The sequence below is a fragment of the Phycodurus eques genome, chromosome 6, assembly GCF_024500275.1.
Source record: "Phycodurus eques isolate BA_2022a chromosome 6, UOR_Pequ_1.1, whole genome shotgun sequence".
Lineage (NCBI taxonomy): Eukaryota > Metazoa > Chordata > Actinopteri > Syngnathiformes > Syngnathidae > Phycodurus > Phycodurus eques.
The window spans coordinates 7,232,216-7,259,684 of record NC_084530.1 but is presented as its reverse complement, the minus strand read 5'-3'; the positions used below and the strand labels follow the sequence as shown (position 1 = coordinate 7,259,684).

Genomic DNA, 27,469 nt, shown 5'->3' with positions numbered 1-27,469 from the left:
GTTTGGAGCAGCTATGTTCGGCAACTCCCAAGTTGAACATTTGTGTGAAGTAGAAGAATACCGACACAATCTGCTGCTGTACATGTAGAGGGAGTTGCTCCAGACTCCACGCCAGAGCCAGCAGGATGTGAAGCTGACTTGAAGATGTGGAAAAAGCCCCCTTGATCTGTAAATAGAGGAAACTGGTGGGGCAAACCGCTCTACAGTCTGTCATTTCGTGTGAAAGTAAATTCCCACATCTTGTTAAAATATTAGTCCTTCCTTAGCCCAAGAAACACCCCTTTACAAAGTTTTGCAGAAGTGCTAGCAAATGTGAACAATACCCCTACCCATTGTGCTTGGCAAATATTCAATTGAAGTAAACTAAAGGTACTTAACATTTTGCATTGGTGTAGAATTGGCCTGCCATATACTGACAAGTGTTTCTGAATATAGATTTTGCCAAAAGTATTCACTCACCTGCCTTGACTGAATTTAAGTGATAGTTTATTCTTAATCCATATGGTTTAATATGACATCAGTCCCCCCTCTGCAGCTATAACATCATACTCTTGTGGGCAGGCTTTCAACAAGGTTTAGGAGTGAGTTTGACAATTTTTCCAGAAGCACATTTGTGAGGTTACACACTGCTGTTGAACAAGAAGGCCTGGCTCTCAGTATCTGCTCCAATTCATCCAAAAGTGTTCTATAGGGGTGAGGTCGGGTTTGTGCAAGCCAGTCAAGTTCATCCACATCAAATTCTCTGATCCGTGTCTAACAACATTGATTTGTGCACTGATGCAGTCATGTTGGCTCAGGAAGGGGCCATCTCCAAACTGTTCCCCTTTGGCAACATAGCATATCGCTCCGTTTTATTTTGTTTTCACTTCAGGTCACGACTTAGGATCCAGAATATAAGATCCTACAGTTGCAACATTTATTCATATCTAACGGGAAGGAAAGATGTGTGAACCTGTTAAATGGGATTTTCCATGTAGTTTTTTTTTTTTTTTTTTTAACATGGAAAATGGATGGAAAAACAAAGTTTGACCAAAAAAAAAAATTCAAATACTAAAGTGACCTACACTATGAGCAGTGCTATGCATTATCCATACATAAACACAACATCTAGGTTGCTTAATCATAAATGCAGGCAGAAAGTTGCTCATAAGCCCACAGATAAAAACTTCTCAGTATAATTAATGCAGTGCTATTCAACACCACTACAAACAATAAGCATACTGTTAAATTGTTGGGGCCTCTGAAAAACAGCAATATCTTTATAAAGGCAACATTTTTGAAACACTACATCTGTTAAATGTGCCTTTCAATAAAAGTCCTGGATGACTTTTGATAGTTGACCAACTTCAGTAAAGACCTGAGTAGACTGCATCTTGGCTCCAGCCAGCTGGATGGTTCTCCTGCACAGCGTAATGGAGAGTGTCACCAGTCGCACAGAGTACCTTCTCACGGACGCAGCTGCCTCAGAACCTTCCACCACGACGTCCTCTTCCTCTGTAAACTCAGCATAAAAGTCATTTGTAGTTTCGGACCAAGCCACGATACAGCACACTTGCTTCACACCCTCTCGACCGCCTACTTTTTTCTTCCTCTGTCAGCATGCAATCCACCAGAGCTTCAGATAGGTTCAGTGCAGAAGCCAGTCCCATGCTGGACGCAGCGACGGCCCTTCCCACCAGCGAGAGGTCGTCCGGCTGCTGCACCCTCTCCACAATACATGTGACCGCGTGCTGCACACAATCCACAGTCCCGTGGGCCGCAATGGTCACCGCATCCTGCATCTCCAACACCTTACTCCTGACACCAGCCACAAGCTAGGAGGCAAACATCAAAGCGGAGCGCTGTTACACTTGTCTGGACTGTCATTGAAATTAAAACCTTTGAGAAATTCAAAGTAATTGTTCAACAGTACACAGTCGGTTTGCTCACTGAATCATACGGCTAAGTGAAGGTCCGCCCTGTGCTCATTGAATGCTATCATCAGCCAAAAATGTCCACCGTCAGCAAGCTTACACATTTTGCTGTGTATGTGCTATTGTAATTTATTTACAAATGTGGGAACTTGACCAATATGTATTTCTAACAGCATGACATTTACTTTTGGGGGGTGACATGGGCAAGTCTCAAAAGGGCCACTTACGGTGAATAGACTTGTCTATGTATAGGTCTCGAGTTTTAACTAATCAAGTAAGTCCCAAGTTAGCGTGGCAAAAAACGGTCAAATCGAATCCCCACTGAATTTCAAGCAAGTCATAAGTCATGAAATTTTGCTCAGAATATTCACACTTTAAACACTTAGTATCTGTACTTGCATAGTTTGCTGTACTAGCATGTTCAACCACATTTGTTTGTTTCTTCCCCCAAAGTAGTTCTCATATTGTGGATTACTTTGTCTTCCCAATTAACCAACATGAAGTTGATCTCATATTGGACCAGCAATGAGTTAACGAAACTGTGTAAAGATAATGTAGTCACCTGGTCTGTGGATGTCTGCAGCACAGGGAACATTGCCTCCAACCAGTCCAGACTTTTACATGCAACATCATCGGCAAAGGAAACTACAGTGATGCAAAGGACAGTGCAAGGACAGGTCAGGTGTTTACTGTGTATAGTACATATACATTATGTATATAAATAATGGGGAACGAGAGAGCATCAACCACTTGCATAGAATTCCAATTGGGATGATGCTGGATTACTTTCTACTATTTGTCAAAATGGGCTGGTAACTTTTCTCAAACTCCACGGCTGAGGACACGGACGGCATAAAAAACGACGTAAACCGAGAGAGGTCGACCGAAGTCGACTGCGGGTGAGAACTTGACTGATTGTTCATGAAGAGCTTGAGGACTTCTAAAATGGAGAAAAGAGGACAGCGGTGACATGGACCAATATGAACCGAGGCACATTAATCACCCCGATGCAACAGATTTCAGAGAGATTTTGTTTTTAATGTTACTGGCTCCAAGGAACCATTTGTGGCAAGTGCATTGTATTGTGCCAGTGTATTGTTAATATTTTTTTGTTCATGCAAAGGCCTGTTGTAAATTAAGTCCTGATGATCCTGTCAATTTAGCTTCTCAGTACAACACGACAGGTGAGTAAAAGAGGGAAAGTATTTTTACTTTTGTATTATGTCACTTTGATCGGCACTTCTGCTTTCACCGCAGTACTTGTTCTAGCCCAAGTTTCTGTACTTCTGCTTCAGGACAGCGTGTGTACTCACCTTGGGGCTTGAATTTGGTGAGGACAGGTGACACTCGGTGACGAGCCGCCGACGTGAAGAGGGCGGCGCTGCTCTCCAGCCTCTCACAAACAAACTTGAGGCCCGGGTTGCGGCTTTTGGCGTCCCCGTACAACACTGACAGGCTGGCGCAGGCCGAGCGCACCAGCGGCAGCTGAGCCAGCCTGGCGGCAGCGGCGGTCTGCGGCACACCGACGAGACAGTGCAGTTTTGGAAACACCCATTTTCCCAACGCGTGCTGCAGTGACGTTATCCAAAGCCTAGTCCCCATAATGGCGCCCGAGGTTTGACGCGGTTAATGAGAGTAAATTGCGCTCACCTGCGTGTTCAGCGGCATGGACTAAAAACGCACAAGGTACAACATAAGAACAAGAAAAGACGTTCGGGTTTCAGTATAACATTTGACAAAACGGAAAAGGATCACCAACTCACCGTATTTTCAACACCTTTTGTGGGCAAACTTCGTTTCTGCGACTAGCCAATTAACGCCAGCTTGTCCCTCCGTGAGTTGCACATCTCGCGATATGTACGCTTCCCTTGTTTTTGCTCACTTACGGCAGACTCTGAAATTTCATTTATGATATACATAAATGCTATGTCTAAATTTGACCTTTTTTTTTTTCCAGTAAGGGTGCATTAACCTTTGCACTCAAGGCCCACGTTTGATTTTTAAGACAGACAAGATGGGCCAGGTCATTCATATTATCTCAATGTTGATTACATTAAAAAGAATTACTTAATCAAAATAAATAAAGGTATGCATCAAATAGTTTATTTTACCATGTTTTATTTACAATCGAACAGTCAATTACTTAATGAGATGAATGAAAAAATAAACTACAACAAACAACACATTTCAGTTAGCCAATCTGAAGCGTGGGACACACGCACCAAAATAATGCAACAAATCTTAACTCTCGAAAAAGTAAGTCAGGGCCGGCCGGATTAATGACCTAAGCGGGCCGTATGAGGCCTGCGAGCCACACTTTGCCCACCGTTGCCCAAGCCCCATAAACGGTTGGCACATGCCAGTAACGCTCCCAATGCTGTTCCCTTGACAGATGGATAGGTCGCTCGCTCGATATTTAGGGGAAAGGGATCACGGACACAGAAAAGGGACACGCAGAGTTGGCATGAACACAGACAACAACAACAACAACAAAAAGACATTACAGTCACTGTGAGCTACAGCACCACACATAGAGATGCAGTATGTGTGCAGTGCGGCCGGTATTGACAGCCCGTTACTTTGTCCGCATTTTCTTATGCTACCGCCACATTCCACGATGGAACCCATTATGTTTTTTTGCCCTGCTAATTCAACACCTGACACCACGAAACACTTTTTTTTTTTCCCTACAGCACACAGAAACCCTAAATGTCCACATTTACCAAAATAATCCACGTTTAATTTTTTTTGTTGAAAATATCACGTTTTTCTTCACAGAGCTGTATGTTTTGGCGCCCCGGCACGCTGCGAGCCACGTGGGCTGCCCCCGCGTGGTGCTGATGCTGTGGGGTGTTGATTGATGCGGCAGCATCATCGCCACGTGCTCGGTCGGAAAATGTTAGGATGTGTCAGTATGCGTCAGGGAGGAGGGCGGGGGTGCAGCCTCTCGGTCTTTTGTGTAGCATGCAGGAGGGGGGGTGCAGTCACAAGGCTCCGGACTGTTGTTGGAAGCCGAGAAACACGTGCAGTGGAGCAGCCGCACGTGGCGTTGACGAGCTCGCAGTCGCCACGCACTTCAGTCTGTTGCCGCATCTGCAGGAGACGACGTCACCATGGCTGTGGAGATGGAGCCTTCGGAGTAAGAACCAACTACAACTAATACTTTATTGCTAATTCCGGGACTTAAACGGTATTATTGATATGTTGACGTTATGGAGATATTTTGTTTTTATTATTGTTCAATTTGACCTGCAGCCACACATTATTATTATTTTTTTTCATTCAAAGGTCAAATTCCTCATTTGGTCCTTTAATTATCTGTACTCAATGATTATACTGCGAGGCCAGTCATACTGTATCCTGTATGTTTTGCTTTATGTGCATGTGCCTGTCGAACTAAATCGCCAGGCTGTAAGTATGCTTTTGATGGTCCATAATTACATTTCATTTTCTTCCTTGGGGGAAACGTGCTGCGGCGGGTTTTCACATGGGGTTAAAAGAGGTTTAATGAGTACAATTTGCATAAGAGCCTCACACACTGGCAACATGTGATCCATGTGGAAGAATGCACAATTCTCGATCTACAGTCTACTGACGCCCCATATCGCTTATTATTATTATTATTATTAGTATTAGTAGTAGTAGTAGTAGTAGTAGTAGTAGTAGTATAGGAGGAGCAGTAGAAGTATATTTCTGTGCTGTTTGTTGTATACACTGGCCAGCACAATATTACGACCACTTGCACAATATAGTATCTTAATATCTAATACAAGCTCTATATTCAATATATTCCACTTTGAAATGCAAATCTAATAATGTTCAGTTATGACAATTTCACAATGTTTATTAGATTTTTACTGCATCATGATGGGTGGTGTTCCCAATAGTTTTTGTTTTTTTTCTTCATCACTGCAACGTACAATCATGAACATACATTGAAAAAAGTCCTTTATTTGATGACATCTGTCGCTCTTGCTTAAAATGTGGTTAAGTGGCGTAGATTTCCCCTCTTCTCCCTGAAAACAATAAAATAATATACTTCAGTTTACCACATTTTAATCATTTCCGACAGATGTACATGTTCAAATTGATTAAATTCAAAGGACTTTCCCCCCCCCCCCCCCAGCATACTGTTAAATTAATAACTGTCTGATAGTGTCGGGTCCAAATGAACATTACTATCTTGTTAAAGGGAGAATATTTGAAGCAGCTCTTGTATTGAATATCTGTATATTGTGAACATATTGTTTTTACTGCCTTTAAAGGAAGATGACAAATTGCAGGGCATGTTTTATGTCATGTATAAAATTAAACAAAACAAAGAGACACCGACCAACAACCTAATAGACTAAAGAGTAAGAGTGCAAATATCAAGACTACACAATAAGTTGTGGCCTCTAGAGTAAACTTAAGGTGCTTGGACACGAAAAATGGGTGTGTTAATCTCCTCCTTTCTCTCTGTAGTGTCATTCGCCTGATAATGCAATACCTAAAGGAGAACAACCTCTACAGAACCTTGAGCACGTTACAGGAAGAAACGACGGTGTCGCTCAACACTGTGGAAAGCATCGACAGCTTCATCGCAGACATCCAACGTGGCCACTGGGACTCGGTCTTGCTCGCAATCGAATCGCTCAAATTGCCCGACAACACGCTAATTGACCTTTATGAACAGGTGACTTTGGCTTTTCCTTAGCTTTTTTTTTTTTCTAACACAGATTCAATAATAATAATAATAAATGTATATTCAAAAAAATTATGATTGAAATAATGTCTAAATGCTGTACAGTTTTTTCCAATGCTAAATTTCCACGTGGCACGAACGCCATGTTTGTGGTCGTGCTTGGTTTGGATTGATGTTATCCGAGAGCTGTTAATTTAATAGCTGACTGTGGTTGTTGCGAACTACAACTACAATAATGAACTTATTGTTAAATTATTACATCTCTGATTGTGTCAATCAAAACTGAGTGTATACTTGCAAAGTCAGAATATCGTCGATCTCTCTGGCATTTGGATCTTACTCTATTGTGAAGTTGTTGTGACCTGTCATATGATGATCTTGTGTCATTTCCTACTAAATTCACTCCAACAGGTGGTGATGGAGCTGATCGAAATGAGGGAGGTGGGCGCCGCCCGTTCACTCCTCAGACAAACCGACCCGATGATCATGCTGAAGCAGACCCAGCCCGAGAGGTACAGCCACCTGGAACACCTGCTCACACTCTCCTACTTTGACCCGCGTGAGGTGAGACCGTCGAGGTTCCTGTGATGAAACAGCTTGCAAGTGTTTCGGGGAAAAGTGAGACCCTGTTCGCCCCATGCAGGCGTACCCAAAAGGCAGCAGCAAGGAGAAGCGGCGCAGAGCCGTCGCAGACGAGCTGGTGAGGGAGGTCAGCGTGGTGCCGCCATCACGCCTCATGGGCCTTCTGGAACAAGTCGGTGTAAGTATCCAAAATCATTATCTGACACTACAATACAGCAAATATACTGTACACAGCTCCCAAACAGTTAGGCGTAGTCAGCTTTTGGGTGAAATTTCCGGATGACTCTAAAATGCACCATATACAGTAAACGATATTGCATTTACTATACTCAATGATTGGTTGATGGTGGATTTGCAGTCATTGAGACTGAACTCACCGGAGAGTCTCTCACCTGAAATCACTATTGAGACCCCAAGCAACAAGGACAGACATGCAGAGAAAGAGACTTGTCCAACCCAACTGTACCGTCACATTAAGGTAAATAACATATACACACACACACAGGTATACATATATACAGTATGCATATACAGTACGTATCGTCACTGTCGGGTGGAAACTTCCTACGTCCACATTTGGGCAATTCCATTTTTTTTTATGTTTTCAAACAAATGAATACTATTGGTTAGTTCCCACATAGGATTATTGACCAATACACAGTCAGAAACCGCTTGCTCTCATTAACGATGCAATGTTAATGGCTCAGCAAACATGACATTTTTAGGTTTTCCTGTCAAAATATTTTTCCGTCATTGCATCATGATATCAGGGCCTGTTCCCAAAATAATGACTAATCTGGGAAGCCCTTCTCACAAGCTTTAATTGAGCATATGACTTCATGCGGTCTGTTGCAAATTGCTTTTGTATTTATTATTATTGTTTTAACTGCAGGCATTCTGAAGGTGAAGGTCATTCAGTAGCTATTACAAATTAATTAGCTGCGTGGCTAACGAAATGTCCATCATTTTCCATAACGAAATGTTTGCTCCGGAGGTTGATGGAAATTAATTCAACTTTCAATGAATGTGCAGTTTGGACGGCGGTCACATGTGGAATGTGCTCGTTTCTCACCCGACGGCAAGTACTTAATGTCTGGCTCGGTGGACGGCTTCATTGAAGTGTGGAACTTCCACACAGGCAACATAAGCAAGGTAAACACGGATGACACTCAAGGTTTGATGATATATTCACACAGTATCTCCTCTTTTCGGGGTGTGTATGATTTAGGATTTAAAGTACCAGGCCCAAGACAGCTTCATGATGATGGATGATGCAGTATCGTGTATGTGCTTCAGCCAGGATTCAGATTTACTAGCCACTGGAGCTCAGAATGGAAAAATAAAGGTACAGCCGCCATGAGGTATTGCAGAAAAGTACACAGTATAAAACTTCACAACTAGAAAAAAAACATGAGCTCGAAGATGAACCAATGTTGAACCAACTGAATTTTTATATATGTTTTGGATATTGTATCACAAATACGTGCAAAAAAATACACTGCCATCAAACCCACAGCAGGTAACAAGCGTCACCTCCTTTCTGTTATTTATCGGACTGAGTTCGTATAACCTTTCGTGTGTGTCGTGTGCAAGGTGTGGAAGATCCAGAATGGCCTGTGCCTGCGCACGTTTGAGCACGCGCACAACAAAGGTGTGACCTGTTTGAGTTTCTCCAAGGACAGCAACCAAATCCTCAGTGCAGTCTTTTGACCACACCATCAGGTGGGTTAGGTTCTTTACTTTCGACCGACAAAATACAAATTAGACTGGGATCATTTGGAAAAGGAATTCTCCGCCGTCTCACAAATAATATCAGCTACGAATGAAATCAAATGAAACAGAGAGTAATAATCAGTGATAGCGTATCTTTTCTCAAATGGCTCATCATAAAATAGATGAGCGATAGTTTTGTGGTTCACTTTCCTGTCTCTTGTGCAAGCATCTTGCATTCAGGTGCACACTAGAAACCTACCCAACGCTTTATTTGGACTTTGGTTTGGAGATTGTGGCCATAACATAACTTGATATAAATGATGACAAATATAATGTGGACTACAGCAAAATGAAATCAGTTTGGTGATGACATTTTTCCAAAGTAAAACTTCAGCGATAAACAAAACTGCTGCATTATTTTGGGACAATTTGAATGCAATCACTTGCTTACATCAAGCAATTAGATGTGGGAAGCCATCATATTGAATGTTAAATAGAACTGACATTACAATCAACAGCAATTCAATTCTTCTTCTGCTTCATTTTGCTAAAACGATTGGGTTAGTGTTGCTTCATAAAACCAACACTCGCCCAATCTTTATGCTACAAAAAAAAAAAGCCGTCAGAATTATTAGTCGAGCTGACTACATAGAGTAGAACCAACCAATCCACTATATTTTCACTTAAATACACTCACATTTCTGACAAATTAGTTGAATTCAAAATACCGCAGGTAATGTATCAAATACACAACAATTTACCACAGTACTCAGAAGCTGTGCGAAACTAGAGATGGTTGTTGCAATCCGAGGGGAACTGGTGTACAACCCCAATTCCAATGAAGTTGGGACGTTGTGTCAAACATAAATAAAATCAGAATACAATGATTTGCAAATCGTGTTCGACCTATATTTAATTGAATACACTACAAAGACAAGATATTTAATGTTCAAACTAATAAACATGATTGGTTTTAGCAAATAATCATTAACTTAGAATTTTATGGCTGCAACACGTTCCAAAAAAGCTGGGACAGGCTCATGTTTACCACTGTGTTACATCACCTTTTCTTTTCACAACATTCAATCAACGTTTGGGAACTGAGGACACTAATTGTTGAAATAGGCAATGAGGAATAGAATATGCACAAATGGATGAGTTGAAAGACTGTGATTGGCTGGTGACCAGTCCAGGCTATACATTATCCCGCCTCTTGCCCAAAGTCAGCTGGAATGGACTCCAGGTCACCCTCCAAGGGGGAGTTTACCGTGTTAAAACTGCTAGTAACATTTCAATGTAGCCTCACTTTACTAATCCCTCCTGGCCAAAGGTCTCTGACTAAAGTCACACTCCTCCCTAACGTGCATGAGCACAATTCTCAAACAGGGCAATTCATAATGGCATGCGATTATGAAAGTGCATAGTCGTGAGAAATATAAGAGAGAGAGCGCATGTCCAGCGTACACAAAATAGCAGCATTAGCAATGTGAACTCGCCAACGGTAGCCACGGCTGCCAGTAGCATTCATAATGCAGTGTCACTTCAACAATAATTATATAAACTTTCTACTTTCGTATACAGCACATCTGCAGCGGGGGAACAAATGATCCTGATTTGCGTGCAAGCGCGAGGCTCACTGTGCGTGTTTGCCAATTTGGCAGACCGGTCTGCGCCAAGCTGGGCGTTCCAGCGCAGTTAGGGTTAGTTAGTTTCGTTGCGGCGGCACGGTGGACGACTGGTTCGAGCGTCAGCCTCACAGTTCTGAGGACCCGGGTTCAATCCCCGGCCCCGCCTGTGTGGAGTTTGCATGTTCTCCCCGTGCCTGCGTGGGTTTTCTCCGGACACTCCGGTTTCCTCCCACATCCCAAAAACATGCATTAATTGAAGACTCTAAATTGCCCGTAGGTGTGACTGTGCGTGCGAATGGTTGTTAGTTTGTATGCGCCCTGCGATTGGCTGGCAACCAGTTCAGGGTGTACCCCGCCTCCTGCCCGATGACAGCTGGGATTGGCTCCAGCACGCCCGCGACCCTAGTGAGGAGAAGCGGCTCAGAAAATGGATGGATGGATGGATAGGGTTCGTTGCGGTTTGCAGTGAACAACAGATGAGACCTGATGTTGCATGTTGTTCATTGTGAATGTGAAGATTCTGCTTCAGTTGTCAACCACACACACGCTCAACAAAGAAGCTCCATCACAGTCAAGAAGTTGGATGTTTCTATTTTTGACTCCGGGGGGGCTGAGCCTCTCCGTTGCCAGCACCATGGGCTGTGTGGGTGCAGCGGAGACGCCATGTGCTCGGGAACAACATTGCCGCGTGCTCCACCATGCGCTATTCCATGCGTTGCATTTTTCTATATACGTAGACAGACGCAGCCTCCCAAGCAGTGAATCGATGGGCCTTCCTTTCAGGCTTTTTGTCGCAGCCCAGCTCATCACTCCGCTGGAGTTAAAAATATCTTTCAGCGACATGTTTTGTCTGCTCCTTAGAAAAACTAGATCCCTTCGTGATTTAAAAAAATAAAATAAAAAAATCACAATAGTTATTTGTTGTCATCCTCAGGATCCATGAGCTGCGTTCGGGCCAGACACTGAAGGAGTTAAATGGACATCTATCATATGTGAAGGATGCATCTTTCACTCAAGATGGATTTCACATCATCAGTGCATCTTCGGATGGAACCGTCAAGGTACAGTGATCAGCTGAAACAAGATGCCAACTTGCAGTTTTGATTTGTGAAAAAGCAACAGTAAAATAATAATAAATAAAATCAGCGAAAGAAAATCATCCTCGTCAACGTCCGTGATTTTTGCGAAAATCTGTACCCATATTGTCATAATAATAAACAATAATGTTGAAATATTGCATTTTTCTGTTACCAAACCCTTCTTCTAAAGTAACTTAAACAATACTTGAACAAACAATTATTATTATCCTTGTCTTCTGATTTCAAAACTAGTTATCCCTCAATTGGTTGTGCAATGGTAATATGTTTTGGTGATGATTTAACATTTATATGGGTGTAACTGTTCTAACGGCCTTCTGAGGGAAATCATAACTATAATGCGGCCTGAGACAACAACAACAAAAAACAAAAAATAAAAAAAATAAAAAGTCACACCCCTGATCAAGAGGATATGACGCTGCACTGCCTCCCCAAAGCAGGTGTAAAGAATACATTCTATCGTAGTGTAAGGACTACAAAGACTAGAGAGGGGCAAATACTGTAAGTAAAACTGAAAAAAAAGTAAAACTTACTGCTTATTGTGATTAAAAAAAATAGATTCAAGTCGTGCATGTTATTTTAGGGAATAATAAAAACTATAATTTCTGTCAATATACACAATTTATAGTGAACAATCATCCATCCATCCAGCCATGCATCCATTTTCCCGAGCGCTTGTCCTCATTAGGGTCACGGCTGAGCTAGAGTCTCTGCCAGCTGACTTTGGGCGTGAGGCAGGATACACTCTTTGTTATATTGCAGCCATTTGCTAAAATCATTTAAGTTCATTCCCCCCCCCCCTCATGAATGAGACCAGAGAATCTTATTTCTCACCATCTTGGAGTCCTTCAGGTGTTTTTTTTTAAATTTTTTAATTTTTTTAAGCAAAGTTTATGCGGGCTTTCATATGTCTTTCACTGAGGAGAGGCTTCCGTCAGACAGGTGTGTGGCTCTCCTAATCAAGTCCCATTAGTATAATCAAACACAGCTGGACTCCAATGAAGGTGCAGAACCATCTCAAGGATGGTGAGAAGAAATGGACGGCACCCGAGTTAAATATATGAGTGTCACAGCAAAGGGTCTGAATACTTATGGTCTGTGTGATATTTCAGTTTTTCTTTTTTAATAAATCTGCAAACATTCCATTCCATTTTTTCCCCTGTCAATATGGGGGGTGCTGTGTGTACGTTAATGAGGAAAAAAAGAACTTAAATGATTTTAGCAAATGGCTGCAATATAACAAAGAGTGAAAAATTGAAGGGGGTTTGAATACTTTCCGTACCCACTGTAATTACAAAATAGTTTTTTTAAGATGGACAATGTAAAAAAACGATATCAGCCCTGTACTGGTGTCGTTTCCTCTAAATGTCACTGTGAGAATCCTATTAAATCATAATTATAACTCATCCAACATGTCGCTAATTGCTCATATGAATACAGGCACAGCGTTTGTTGTTGTTGTTGTTGTTCAGTTCACAGAATTTCCTCGCAATTGGCTTCACTGTGACTTGACATGACTTGTTTCCCTGTCAAGCAAAATATGTGTTGGAATTCACTGGAAGATTATTCATGTGGATTATTAAGATCCATCTGATCCGTTTTTGTTATCCACCATGTTAGAGTAGGATGTAATTACTCCTTCATCAAATTGTTTTCACAATCTCCCTAAAATGTCTCCCTCCACTCTAGGGTGTCTATTAATATTTTATTGACGCCTCATATTCTTAACAATAATTACAGTGCATCTGGCAATTAACTGTCTTACTTATGGTATGATTATTGTTCTGTGTGCATGTTTTAGATTTGGAACAGCAAAACGTGTGAATGCATCCACACGTTCAAATCTCTCTCGCGGGCTTCGGATGTCCCCGTGAACAACGTGATGGCTCTTCCCCAAAATCCGCAGCTCTTTGTGGTTTGTAACCACTCCAGCACGGTCGTCGTCATGAACACGCAGGGTCAGGTGAGCGCGATCGCCTTTCCGTGTCCCAACACTTGGATCAAGTCAGCCTCTCTATGCGTAAAGAGAAGCCAAATTAATCTGGAACAATGGGAGCCAATCCAAGAGCCATGGCGACAAATCCAAATCATACAACGCAATAATGCTCGTTTTATTCTTTCTAGTCAGAGAGGTATTCATTATACATGTACAGTATACACAACCCTCTTACTGTATGTCGTCAAATAAAGTCAACGTTATAAATAGCTTTGTGTAATACAAACCACAATACATGAATAAATATGTTGTTAAACTAACACTGCTTTGAGTGTCGGTTAAAAACGGTTTAAAATGAAATCACAGTTCTGTGGACCCGGGTTCAATCCCCGGCCCCGCCTGTGTGGAGTTTGCATGTTCTCCCCGTGCCTGCGTGGGTTTTCTCCGGACACTCCGGTTTCCTCCCACATCCCAAAAACATGCATTAATTGGAGACTCTAAATTGCCCGTAGGTGTGACTGTGAGGGCGAACGGTTGTTTGTTTGTATGTGCCCTGCGATTGGCTGGCAACCAGTTCAGGGTGTACCCCGCCTCCTGCCCGATGACAGCTGGGATAGGCTCCAGCACGCCCGCGACCCTAGTGAGGAGAAGCGGTACGGAAGATGAATGAATGAATGAATGAATGAAATGCTCATGTATTTAACAATACAACTGAGCTGAACTATTCTTTCACGTACCACCGGGGGGGGGGGCCACCGTACCACTACGAGTGGTCCCCGTAGCGCGGCGATCCATCAAGTATCATTGTGCCTTTCAGGTTCCGTGCAGGCTAACGCACTGAAGTGTACATACAGTTTGCTACAATTCCTACAAACTAGAAAAACCCTTTTCCCCAAAAAATTAACCATATGCAAGCCTTTTTTTTTTTTCCACTGGTCGTATTTGAGTTTCTGTGCTTGGTTTCTTCTCAGACTGTCAAGACATTCAGCGCAGATCAAAAGTTGGGAGCAAAGTTTGTGTGCAGCACAGTGTCCCCCCGAGGCGAGTGGGTTTACTGTGTAGGAGAGGACTTGGTGCTCTACTGCTTCAACTACGTGACAGCAAGGCTGGAGAAAACTCTGACGGTAGGCTGTGTGGAGAAAGCTCTCTCATTACCGCAAGCCCGCGGGGAGATGCATGAAGAATGTAATTTACTAGGACTTAGGTTGCAGGCGTTACGTAAGAATTGAAGAGAAGACGAACAGAAGTGGAATGAAGAAGGCTCGAGGAGATTGCGCTTATGTGCTTTTGTGCCCAACACAGGTCCACGAGAAAGACGTCATTGGCATCGCTCACCACCCACATGAGAATCTGATCGCTACTTACAGCGAGGACGGCCTCCTGAGGCTGTGGAAGCCTTAAGGCTGACTACTGAGGATCTCGGTGGACGTGGAGAACCTTACACATGACATTTGCATTCCATTGCGCAAGAAGAATAGTACATATCTGAATTGACAACTATGTACTGTATATCACAATGAATTCTTGTTGAGTATACTGAAGAGGCTTTTATGCATTCTTTAGCGAGAGCGTACACCGAGCCATCGTGACACACAGATACACGAAACTGGAATTCCTCAGAAATGCCAAGTGAATGCTAAGAAGTGGCAGCGTAGTGGTTCACATAGCTGACTTTCAAGCAGCTGCCGTGGGCTCACCCTGTGACTGACTGGCCTTTTGCCTGAACAGGAAGAGCGATGAATAAAAAAAGGATGGGTGGATGTCACCAAACTGAAAAGGATGATAAAGATGGTCCGTACACACTGTATGCAGCAGATCATAATGCAGCAATTTCGTGATACCGTGGAAATATGGCCCCTCGGAGCTTTGTTCACGTTAGAGCAATCCAATGATGATCTTCAATACTGTATATTCTCGGTATTCAAACAATAATATCCGTTCCAAAAACAGATTTTCATGAGCTTTTAAGATTTACAACGCCACAGATAAGCAATATTAAATCTGATTTTTTTTTTTTAGCACAGAGATCAAATGACAGCCTCTTTTTTTAAATGGGTGATTTTATCAATGTATTTCCACTTAATTGTCGTATTGCGTGTGATCTGTCAATCTAAGTCCTTAATACTGTACTTCCTCATGGTTCCAACTTTACCAGCACAGTTTAAAATCTCCCATTTTCATCTCTCATGTATGAAAATGCATGATGGTGAACTGTTGGGACAATCCAGTAGTCTTTAACAAAACAATGCCGGTTCTTTGTTTGACCGTAAACAAACAGCATCAGGAACATAATACGATATTATATATACAGTAACTTTTGCTTTGTGACGCACTGTTGTAAATGGTTTTGTATCAGCGTTTTCAATCTCGTCGGTTTCTGCATGCTACCTTAGTATCCCTCAAATTTTAGCGTTTGCATGACAGCAACACGAAAGTCTCAGTGAAGCTCCAGTGACACACGTTGTGTTGTTTGTACTGTACATACAATTAACGCCACGTCACGTTACTCTTCTGTGGTACAAACAACTTTCTCAGCAATGTACAGGTGCAAGTCTGATGACATACTGCGTGTCCTACGGTACTGTCCGTCATTTGTCACTGGTATGTAAATAGAATGAATGTATGTACCACTGTTTGCCACTGTCAGAAATGACGATCAGTCAAATTCCCCAAACTCTCATAGTTGTCCGTGTTTGTGCATGACTATTGCACATAGTGTTTTTGCAGGAGCAAATGAGAAGAAACAGGCCTCATTCCTTTTTATACATTACATTTATACGTGCATTTTTATTCACAACAGCTGGCAAGAACAATTTTTTTTCCTTCTGTGCCATCCTAGCACATCCAGGAGTGCCTCATGTTTCATGGTACAATGTTTCGTGGTTACATTGTACTGTAGCATATTTGCAAAGACATTAAACTCGAGTCATTAGCTATCTGTGTATCTTTCAAGCATTACATTTTTTGGTGAAATGATGACAGTCAATGGTATTATTTCAAATGTATCTACATTATATGGGGAGACAGCGGGCCACTCGGGCCTTGAAATTGTACCACTGGATTTGATAGGTCATCGTGTATTATCAGCTCTGGGTAAAGTAGTACAATTAATTGTATACTACTCAAGAAAGAGTACTATTACTTTGGATATACATGACTCAAGTAAAGGTAGAAAAATACTGAGTATGTGCCAAATATTGTCAGATTTATTGGATCTTTTTGTTTTAATTAAACAAATAAAAACATAAAAGCATCTGCTAAATGAAATGAACATCCCCCCCCCCCCCAAAAAAAAAAAAACAATGTCCTGACTGTGGCCGACTGGTTAACACGTCTGCCTCACAATTCTGAGTTTGGAGTTTTCATGTTTTCGCCGGGCACTCCAGTTTCCTCCCACAACCCAAAAACATGCACGGTAGGTTAATTGAAGACTCTTAAATTTGGCGTTTGGACCATTTTCAACTGTACAAAAACCAAGTGGATATACAAAAACTGGGTCTAAATTATGGTTTGCAATTTTTTTTTTTTTTTTAAAACTAGGGCATAAGAAAACCGAGACTCCACTGTATATGTATTGATATGATGAGGTGATTATAAATTTAGATGGTTCCACAGTTGTAACGGCCCTCTGAGGGAAACCATAACTACAGTGTTGCCTGTGACACAAATGAGTTTGAAATCCTTCAAAAGTACAGAAATGAACTATAGATCATAGCTTTTTATGGTGGAATATATCATGCATTAGCCATGTTCCAAAAGTTATTTAAAAAAAACCAAACAATAAAATGGTTTATAAAACGATTTAAAATCAACTACAGTACTTTTATTGAACTATACTTCAACTGTAGATTAAGTGTCTTAATCAGCAATGCTACGTTTAATTCCCCTCTACAATGGAAGTTCTGCCAAGCTCCACACTGCAAAAACGCACCTAATGAATTATGAATTATTAATCAAGCATGTCTGTATGCTTTTGTAAATGGTTTGGAAAAGTCATACATACACTAACCTTTTCTTAAAAAAGTTTTTCCTGACATTAAAAATACTTCTTTGCATCTAAACAGAAGTGCAACAAAACATCCGTTTTGTTCAATATCGTGCACAAGGAACTTTATCATTAAAAGAATCACAATGCTCTTTAAGACAATCATTTATTGAGGTAAGAGGTGCGCACCTGCAGCTCTGCTTACCAACGTGGCATTTACAGTCAACAACAACCAGTTACATGACAATAAGACAAAATCAATAACTTGCAGGTAAGCTCTTTCTGTTACAAATTGCCACTTAAATTTCCAAATGTCATTCTCTAAAGTATATAACATGATAATGCTTCGGGGGGATTAAGTTAAAAAAACAAAAAAGGTGCCTAAATGTTTGACTCTAAACCTTAGACTCTACTGGAACAGCAGACAGTTTGGCTCATGAGAAGATGGTTTGCCCCCTTCCACACAGTAAAATCAGCCCCTTTCTTGACAAAGTCACAAAAGACAAAAAATAAATCACAATTGACATGGCAGGTAGCTAGCATTTGACACCGCAGTTCGGTATCAAAACTCCAGCTGATAAATTAGATTCAAGCAATGTTTAATTGCTTAACTTTTGTCAGTCACATTTTCAAGATTAAGAACTGTTTAGGAAATAGCCCTTTTAAAAGGGTAAAATAGCATAACTGTAATCAAATCAAGTCAGTATGCACACTCCATCTTAACACACACACACACTGGATTGAACAGGTCATTAACAAGATGTCTACAACAGCAAGTGATTAGTAACACTATAAAAGGTTATTCTATATTGGCTTTATAGCTGAATGTTCCGGGACACAGACTTATTTCGCACTCTCCTTTTGTCACATTATCATTGCAGCAGACTACTACTAAGTCCTTCAGATCGCCATCCAAAAATGATCACGAACACAGTTTGGTGGTTCAAGCTCGACAATTGAGAAAAGTAACAAGAAAAAAAAAAGTGCATGAGATAGATTTAAAAAAAAAAAAAAAAAAGGCGCTTAATTTTAGAAGATGAAGGTTTTGGAATGCAAGGTTGTTGTTTAAGACGTCTGGCACTGAACACCTCCGGTGCTGGCATAGTCATCCTCGTCCATGTAGTAGTGCTGATGCCTGTGTCGTTTCCTGTTCTCGAGGTCACAGTCCTCAAGGTCGGCGTAGATGTAAAGGTCATCGTCCATGCTCTCCGGTTGCTCCGTGTCCACCTTCACCGGAAGGTAGCTCTCCAACTCCTTCAGTTTGTTCTTTGGAAGGAAGTTGGCTTTTGGGAACACCACCTAGAGGAACGGAGTTTTGATTCCACATTTAGTCAAGGTTGCAATATATTGTATGCCATTGGTTGCATGCATGTGTAAACTTGGCTCTCTTACAGAAAAGTGAATAATGAGTCTGCCTTTCTCAAATGGCCGGCGATGCATTGGCATCCCCTCATTGCAGACACATTTTGTGTCGCCGGGTTTGATCAGTTCCCCTGTAGGAATACACAGTATTACATGAATTACTTGAGTTTTGTCAAGACCTTTCCAAGAAGAAGTTCAGACAGTCTGGTTCCGACCTGGATGGGAGGTGACAAGGAGGGTTCGGTTGTCAAGTGTCTGAACAGGCTTCTGGAAACCACACAAAGCTTCTACCAGCTGCAACTCCATCGACATGGTCAAATCGTCTCCTTTTCTGGAAGTGCATTTCCAAATCACAATTAAAGTAAAATTGGAGATATTACCCCCCCCCCCACATTCATTGATTTATAAGCTGCACATATTAATACAAGAAGGTGCTGCCCCCTCTGGTATGCCCGTGTTAGCCTAACATGGTAGCAGTGTGACACAGATAGTCCCTGACGTTAAGAAGTAGTTAGCAAATAATAATAATAATAGAACAAATAATACTTGTGTTATCCATTGCTCTTGCTCTCTCTCAATGTGTGTATAAATGTGTTTGTATTCTTTTAGGTGTGTTTATAGGCCTTTCATAAAAATTTAAGTGCCGTAAATGCAGCAAAAACATGCCTAGGGGCTATTTAAATAGGGTATTTGTATTTCATGAATTGCATTTATTGCGCAGGTGGACTGAGGGGATTACTGCATACAGATAATAGGTTTAGGAATGGATAACCAATTTATTATATAAATAACTACTATGTACACATAAGCAGCTGATGAAAAAAAATGACCTGGTTATTTATACTTTTACACAAAAAAGACTATTGAGATCAGGAAATAGGAGAAATTTCAGATTTTTCTCAAATTCACACTTTTTAGTTGACAACATTGATATTGAAAATTTTAGGAGGTAAATATTACTGGACATGGGGAGGACATGAAAACGGTTATGTACAGTAACTTGAGCTGTCAGATAATTGTGACAGATTTAAAAAGCAGGACAAATTTGGCCTAAATGACATACAGTATTCACCCTTTGTCAAAACTGAACTGAAGTACAATACTTGAGTTCATGTGGATGTCAAAGGCCCAATTCGACTAGATTTGCCTTGGACCACGCCACTGTGCTTAGCCAGCTACGGCCAGCCCACAAACTGTGACATCATAGCAGATCAATTGCTTGTGCTTTGATTAAGAAGCCCGCGAGCGGCACTACACTTCAAACATTCCTCGCGGTTATAGGCTTCATTTTGGCGCTGAGCGGCGACCTGGCTGGCCACTGTGGGCTGCCCAGGCTTCTCTTTACAGATGGATTGCGAGGCTCGTGGCAAGCCGGTAAGCCTGTTTGCCCAGCCCGCAGCGAGGAAAAACCCAAGTGACCCAACTCCCCCTCAGTAGCGGGGAGAGGGAAATATAAAATAACAATACAATTCCAAACCATATGGTAGACAGCTCAGGTACACTTCTATCCGTTGCGATCGTTTGCCATGTCACGTGAGCGGTTTTTTTTTGTTTTTAAACACACACACACACACACACACACACACTGGGGCAAAAAGTATTGAGTCACCAACCAATTGCGCAAGTTCTCCCACTTAAAAAGATGAGAGAGGCCTGTAATTTTAATCACAGTTATACCTCACCTATGAGAGACAAAATGAGGAAGGAAGAAAAACAAAAAAATACAGGAAATCACATTGCCTGATTTTTAAAGAATTTATTAGCAAATTAAGGTGGATTATTATGACACCTACAAACGAGTTTTCTGGCTCTCACAGACCTGTAACTTATTTAAGAGGCTCCTCTGTCCTCCACTCGTTACCTGTATTAATGGAACCTGTTTGAACTCGTTATCAGTATAAAAGACACCCGTCCAGAACCTCAAACAGTCACACTCCGAACTCCACTATGGCCAAGACCAAAGAGCTGTCAAAGGACACCAGAAACCAAATTGTAGATCTGCACCAGGCTAGGAAGACTGAATCTACAGTAGGTAAGCAGCTTTGTATGAAGACATCAACCATGGGAGCAATTATTAGAAAATGGAAGCCATACGAGACCACTAATAATCTCCCTCGATCTTGGGCTCCACGCAAGATCCCACCTCGTGGGTCGAAATGATCACAAGAACGGTGAGCAAAAATCCCAGAACCACACGGGGGGACCTAGTGAATGGCCTGCAGAGAGCTGGGACCAAAGTAACAAAAGGCTATCATCAGTAACACACTACACCACCAGTGACTCAGATCCTGCAGTGCCAGACGTGTCCCCCATCTTAAGCCAGTACATGTCCAGGCCCGTCTGAAGTTTGATAGAGAGCATTTGGATAATCCAGAAGAGGATTGGGAGAATGTCACATGGTCAGATGAAACCAAAATATAACTTTTTGGTAAAAACTCAGCTTGTCATGTTTGGAGGAGAAAGAATGCTGTGTTGCATCCAAAGAACACCATACCTACTGTGAAGCATGGGGGTGGAAACATCATGCTATGGGGCTGTTTTTATGCATCCGTGTAAAGGATGCATAAACATCATGCTTTGGGGCCATGTATCGTGAGATTTTGAGTGAAAATCTTCTTCCATCAGCAAGGGCATTGAAGATGAAACGTGGCTGGGTCCTTCAGCATGACAATGATCCCAAACACACCGCACCGGCAACAAAGGAGTGGCTTCATAAGAAGCATTTCATGGTCCTGGAGTGGCCTAGCCGGTCTCCAGATCTCAACTCAATAGAAAATCTTTGGAGGAAGTTGAAAGTCTGTGTTGCCCAGCGACAGCCCCAAAACATCACTGCTCTAGAGGAGATCTGCATGGGCCAAAATACCAGCAACAGTGTGTGAAAACCTTGTGAAGACTTACAGAAAATGTTTGACCTCTGTCATTGCCAACAAAGGGTATACAACAAAGTATTGAGATGATATTGACATTTTGTTATTGACTAATTACTTATTTTCCACTATAATATGCCAATAAATTCTTTAAAAATCAGACAATGTGATTTTCTGGATTTTTTTCCTTCTCATTTTGTCTCTTATCGGTGAGGTATACCTATGATGAAAATTACAGGCCTCGCTCATCTTTTTAAGTGGGAGAACTTACAGGAACTTTTGTCCATTCATCAAGGCATTTGTGAAGTCAGAGTGAATGGCTTTCAATGTCTTTAATTCAGCCAAAGGTGATTTGAGGAGCAAGTTCTTCCACCTATAATACGAGAACCTTGCTTTATGCACTGGGAACAGAAAATGTCCCTCCACAAACTGTTACCAGAAAGTTGGAAGAATATAATTGTCCAAATGTAGCGTATTATCATTCAATATCATGAAATAGCATGTGATAAACTCCTGCCCTAAATCCTACATAAATTACAATTACAAGGTGAAAATGTTACCTGGTAAAACGTGGATGTTCTTGCAGGTCCAGGACAATAATGATGTCACCTGGCTCAAGACCTGGCTCTTGGTCTCCCTCCCCATGGAACACTATCTTCTGTCCATCTCTCATTCCTGTGCAATGTAACGTTTGGCTTTAGCATTGATGTTCTTCCCCGATCAATTAAGCGTAACATTCTGATCGACTCTTCCTTCTTTCTCACCCTTGTCAATGTGGACCTCCAGAATCTTCTTCTGTCGCAACATCTTCCGACCCCCGCACGCCTTGCAGCGGTCCTTCTGACTGATCCGCTGTCCTTGGCCCTGACAGCCGTGACACACTGTGGACACCTGCTGGACCATACCTGGCACTAGTTGGTGTACACGCACCTGCATGCCCGTACCGTGGCATGACATGCACATCTGGGCTGCGCCTTTACGACTGCCACGACCTGCCGACAGAATATTAAACAAGCTGTCAAAGGTCACTTTTTGTGGTATGGTGGTTGGTTGCGGTAACAAAGACCTTTTCCACACAAAAAGTCAATGTTTAATCTTTTTTCCAAATACTATTGCCTTTTGTCCACTGTTAAAATGTTTTTTAGGTCACTGAAATGTGACTTTTTGGTAAATGCCATGGAAAGAACTCTGGGATTTAAATGCAGTCGGAAAATCCTTTGTCAGAAAAGTGTGTAACATGTAGTAGTAACTCCTCTGGCTATCAAAACTTAAAATTCCTTCTGTCAATAGAAGATTGGTTTTGCAGAGCCTTTTCTAAAAACAATTTTTATCAGCCTTCTGATTGACAAAAGTGGCTTTACGACGGGGGTAGACCGCCCCCTGGTGCTTTGGTATGCTTTTGCCGGCCTGTGAATTGGCTTCCAACCAGGAAGATAACATTAGTTCCTACGACAGCAACGTAACAGACATCGGAAGGCGGCGCAGTCTATCTCAAATGCTAAGGAAAGGTCATAATTACAGTATATCTTTGTATGAAAACCCTTCTAGGCCATAAATTTAAAGCAACAAAATAAAAAGATTTAAGTAAATGCCTTCTTGTGCCTCGTGACAACGTAGTCTACACCGCTATCCAAATTAACTGATGAACTTTAGTATTTTTTAAAAGGCCTTTGCTTTGACATTTTGTCCTAGCGTGGATTGGGATTTGTTATTACAAGTGATGCACCAAAATTAAAATTCTTGGCCGAAACCGAAAATGAGGAATCCAAGCCGAAAACCGAAACATTGAAATTACGATGTCAATTATTAGTCAAATTGCATTTATGCCTACAAATGCAGAGGGAACATTACCGCGGGACAGCTATTGCAGTATACGAGTTATTATGTAATGGGATACAAACAGGACACAAATATTTCTGCATACCGTTCAATTGCACAACATAAGTGTTACTCTATAATCATAATGGTTAAAAAATTATGGCTTCAACTTGTATTATTTTAATGGATTTATTGCATCAACCTTGAAACAGCAGACACATTTGCAGCCAAATGTCTTCTTTTCCGTGCTATTTTCCAATTTCCTGTATCCACGATTGCTGTTAAAACGATGCAAATTTCCTCATTGTGGGACTAATAAAGGAATGTCAATGCACTTTTAAACTTCTGTTCAGTGGGCCACTCTCGGGTGGGCTCCTGGGCACGACCTCACCTCTCGACTGGGTTGGGTGGGGGTCCTCAGCCCCCGCGGTGCAGGCACAGCAATTACAGTTCAATTCTGAAGGTTATTTCGCAGTGTCAATTCACTTGCATACGCCCACAGATAATCACCTCTAGGACTTATTTACTTGGTGTGGGGCCATTCACTCACTGCGAAAAATAACTTGTATAATAACTATGCGAACTTCATGGTTATCCCCTCACTGGTAGTTTATTTTTAAAGAAGTTTAGAATTTTCATAAGCACGCCCACCACACTTCAGTTGTACAGCCGGGTCCGCTACCTTTGTCTTGCATGCTTCCCCTCCTGTCCTTGTCCTGTCCTATCCTTCCTTCACAGGGTATAGCACGACTGCCCCATACAACACTCAAATCTAATTTGTCATTGTACTAGGCATATAATAAGTTACTTTCCTCATCTTTATTTATGAACTTCAATTATCTTAGCATGGTATGAGTTCTTCAGCATGGTATAGCAGTGGTCTTCAGTTTTCCCTGGTGGGACAGTCAACGTGCTGCTCGTATTCAAGGGAGTTCATGGTTGAGTTTGGCTTTGTTAAAGTCCCTGATAATAATGAGGGGTCAATCTGGGTACTTTTTACCAAGTTTGTTTACGTGGTCAGCCAGCGTTTGCAGCAACGTTCGTGTTAGCCTGCGGGGGGATGTAAACACCGGTGAGTATGAATGTTGCAAAATCGCACTGCGAGTAGAATGACTTAAATTTTTAAAGAAATACTCCAAGTCCAGGCTGCAGTGTGTGCTGAGCTCTGTGACATCAGTACACCATTTTTCACGTTCACTTGAAATCAACCCAAAGGTGTTCTATCAGGTTGAGGGCAAGACTCTGTGCAGGCCAGTCATGTTCATCGATACCAAATTCTCTCATCCATGTCTTTACGGACCTTGCTTTGTGCACAGACATCTTGGAACAGGAAGGGGAAATCCTCAAACTATATGACTGTCGAAAAATTCTTGCTATTCTGAAGCATTCAGAGTTCCTTGAACTGGAGCTCAGGGGCTAATATTTTGGACGTTTCCAACTTTGTGGGAACATTTTGGAGATGGCCACTTCCTGTTCCAACATGACTGTGAATCAGTGCACAAATCAAGGTTCATAAAGACATGGATGAGAGAGTTTGATGTGGATGAACTTGACCGGCCTGCACAATCCTGACCTCAACCCTATAGAACACTTTTGGAAGAATTCGAGCAGAGACTGAGAGCCAGGCCTTATCGTCCAACATCAGTGTGTAGCCTCACAAATGCGCTTCTGGAAAAATTGCCATAAATTCCCATAAACACACTCCTAAACCTTACGGTAAGCCTTTCCAGAAGAGTTTAAGATGCCATAATCGCTGAGGGTGGACCGATGTCATATTAAACCTGATGGATTACGAATGTGATGTCACTTAAATTCGTATCCGAGTCAAGGCAGGTGACCGAACACTTTTGGCAATACAGTGCATTTTATTTATTTTCCTACCCTGTTATACAGTAGCATAGCCTATTAATTTGCATATTGTAAAAATTTGTCGTTTAAAAAAATAACATCTGTTTCAATAACATCGATAAGTAAAACATGACTGAAATTGCCTGCCTGGTGACCAGTTCAAGGCGTACCCCGCCTCCTGGCCAAAGTCAGCCGCAATAAGCGCCCGCACACCCTCAACCCGAGTAAGGATAAGCTGTTCAGAAAATGGATGGATCGTTGACATTGTTTAAATTCATCTGAATGTTTAATAACAAATGATATCACAAGACTTTGTTAGGCTATTAAATGCAATTAGGCAAAGGACAAAAGAGAGAGCCAATCTTATTTAATACTGTAAGCTATCCCAAAAAAATCTGACTGAATAGTTGAGGTCTACTGAAATTATTGTAACTAAAGTGAAGATGCTCGGAGACACCACTGGTATGTGATGACAATTATTTATCGAGTCTTTCTATGTTGTGTAGACTTGACTGTGCTGTTAGATGGAAATAGGCTACTAATGGTCAAAAACGGCACTCGATGTGTGCGTTACTACATACCTTCACATCTCTCACAAATACTATTCTTCTGGACAGAAAGTTTTCTTGTGGCTCCATTGTAAAGATCTTCCAGTGTTACTGAAATCTGGTGCACTATGTTCTTCCCTGCAGTGGGGGGAAGAATGTAGAAATTCAATATAATTAATACTATATTTAGTAGTAGTACATCACATTTCAGAAAAATAATACAACTCTGAGTCAGGCAATCTAGTGTATCTAAACCTTTTCTCTCTCTGTGCATCCGACTCCCGCCTCCAAAGAACAAGTCAAAGATGTCCATTGGTGATGCAAAGCTTCCTCCTCCACCACTGCCACCACCAGGTCCTCCTTCCTTTATGGCCTTTTCGCCTCCACGGTCATAAATCTCTCTTTTCTTGGCATCTGACAACACCTCGTATGCTTGTGAGATTTGTTTGAACTACAAAGAATCCCAAAATACTTTTTAGATGGGAACAACATGGCTAATGTATCACTTTGTAATGTGTCAAGACACTCATTTTCATCACAATTTGTCCACTTCTTACCTTCTCTCCTTCTGTTGGATTCTTGTCAGGATGATATTTCAAAGCGAGTTTGCGGTAAGCCCTTTTTAATTCATCGGGGGTCGCAATTGGTTTCACACCCAATGTGTCATAGAAGCCTGTTTCCTTCACCATGTTTGCCTTGAGATGATAACCTTGAAAAAGCACCGATAAGAAAAACATTGAATGATTACAGTTCCCTCTTATGTTTTAAAACCTACTACAAACTACGACGCCAGGCTTCCCCCTCTCCCCAAACATATATTGTCTTTTGGGGACATGGGGGGAACAAGGCTTGACACCTAGTTCACCTTTAAAAAGACTATTCAAGGGAGTGCCCAAATAAAAGAATTCTTGACATTTGTACGCAACAACTTCACAGTGCTAACCCAAACGCTATACAGCAATGCACGTTCGGTGTCACAAAAAAATATCTGAATGGTTTTGTCGCACCATGTGGTAGCTATTTGTCATAGGTCGTTTTGACTATACGCCTAAATCAAATTGTCACTTGTAAAATCATATTTATTGGGAAAAGTGAAAGACCCCAAACATAAGCCAAAACCGTTTACTTGTCAACTAACATTTAAAAGTGGCTATAAATATAAAACAGTGATAACTTGTGACCACGTAGCATTGGCAAACTGTTCACGAGGTTTCGTTTCTCCGGCCCTGCTTACGTTAGCATCGTAGCCCGATCAATGCATGGCTCATGCTAACATGCTAGCTGAGAGACGACGGTAATAATTCGAACATTTACCCATTAGCGGAATTCACACACTAGCATTCACAAAGCGCGTACGTTTGTAACAAGACGTCCCAACCTTAGTGGAAGCAACACGTTGATGCCGCAAAAGAAAGTCAAGCGAAGACTTCAAATTCCAGAATTTTCTCTGCCATGGGGAAATCACCGCAGTGACGTAATCATCAAGCG

The 27,469-nt window shown here is 41.7% G+C and overlaps 3 protein-coding genes across 3 annotated transcripts in view; 1 reads left to right on the top strand and 2 right to left on the bottom strand.

The window, feature by feature from the left end:
• The window catches only part of LOC133404040 (perilipin-2-like), a 5,256-nt gene extending 1,519 nt beyond the window's left edge, over window positions 1-3,737 (bottom strand). Inside the window, exons 1-7 of the mRNA XM_061679607.1 lie at window positions 3,677-3,737; window positions 3,564-3,584; window positions 3,227-3,425; window positions 2,476-2,558; window positions 1,580-1,814; window positions 1,358-1,494; window positions 1-166 (exon numbers count right to left, since the gene is read on the bottom strand). The exon at window positions 1-166 is cut by the window's left edge and continues 1,519 nt beyond it. Of these exons, the coding sequence (XP_061535591.1) occupies window positions 1-166; window positions 1,358-1,494; window positions 1,580-1,814; window positions 2,476-2,558; window positions 3,227-3,425; window positions 3,564-3,581 (838 nt within the window). The 5' untranslated portion in view covers window positions 3,582-3,584; window positions 3,677-3,737. The remainder of the gene's footprint in view (window positions 167-1,357; window positions 1,495-1,579; window positions 1,815-2,475; window positions 2,559-3,226; window positions 3,426-3,563; window positions 3,585-3,676) is intronic.
• A 1,176-nt stretch (window positions 3,738-4,913) lies between these two features.
• LOC133404091 (WD40 repeat-containing protein SMU1-like) lies at window positions 4,914-16,489 on the top strand. Its single transcript, XM_061679701.1, has 12 exons — window positions 4,914-5,052; window positions 6,378-6,588; window positions 7,009-7,161; window positions 7,241-7,357; window positions 7,538-7,657; window positions 8,212-8,331; window positions 8,408-8,524; window positions 8,773-8,880; window positions 11,435-11,581; window positions 13,419-13,580; window positions 14,525-14,677; window positions 14,856-16,489. Exons 1-12 carry the CDS (start codon window positions 5,027-5,029, stop codon window positions 14,952-14,954), a joined length of 1,533 nt encoding a protein of 510 aa, XP_061535685.1. The 5' UTR covers window positions 4,914-5,026; the 3' UTR covers window positions 14,955-16,489.
• Window positions 16,490-17,690: 1,201 nt separating this feature from the next.
• On the bottom strand, window positions 17,691-27,468 carry dnaja1 (DnaJ heat shock protein family (Hsp40) member A1). Its single transcript, XM_061679528.1, has 9 exons — window positions 27,360-27,468; window positions 26,539-26,690; window positions 26,237-26,432; window positions 26,015-26,119; window positions 22,532-22,759; window positions 22,328-22,442; window positions 19,116-19,231; window positions 18,931-19,031; window positions 17,691-18,837 (listed from the first exon to the last, which is right to left on the bottom strand). Exons 2-9 carry the CDS (start codon window positions 26,668-26,670, stop codon window positions 18,604-18,606), a joined length of 1,227 nt encoding a protein of 408 aa, XP_061535512.1. The 5' UTR covers window positions 26,671-26,690; window positions 27,360-27,468; the 3' UTR covers window positions 17,691-18,603.
• Between the last annotated feature and the right edge of the window lies 1 nt (window position 27,469).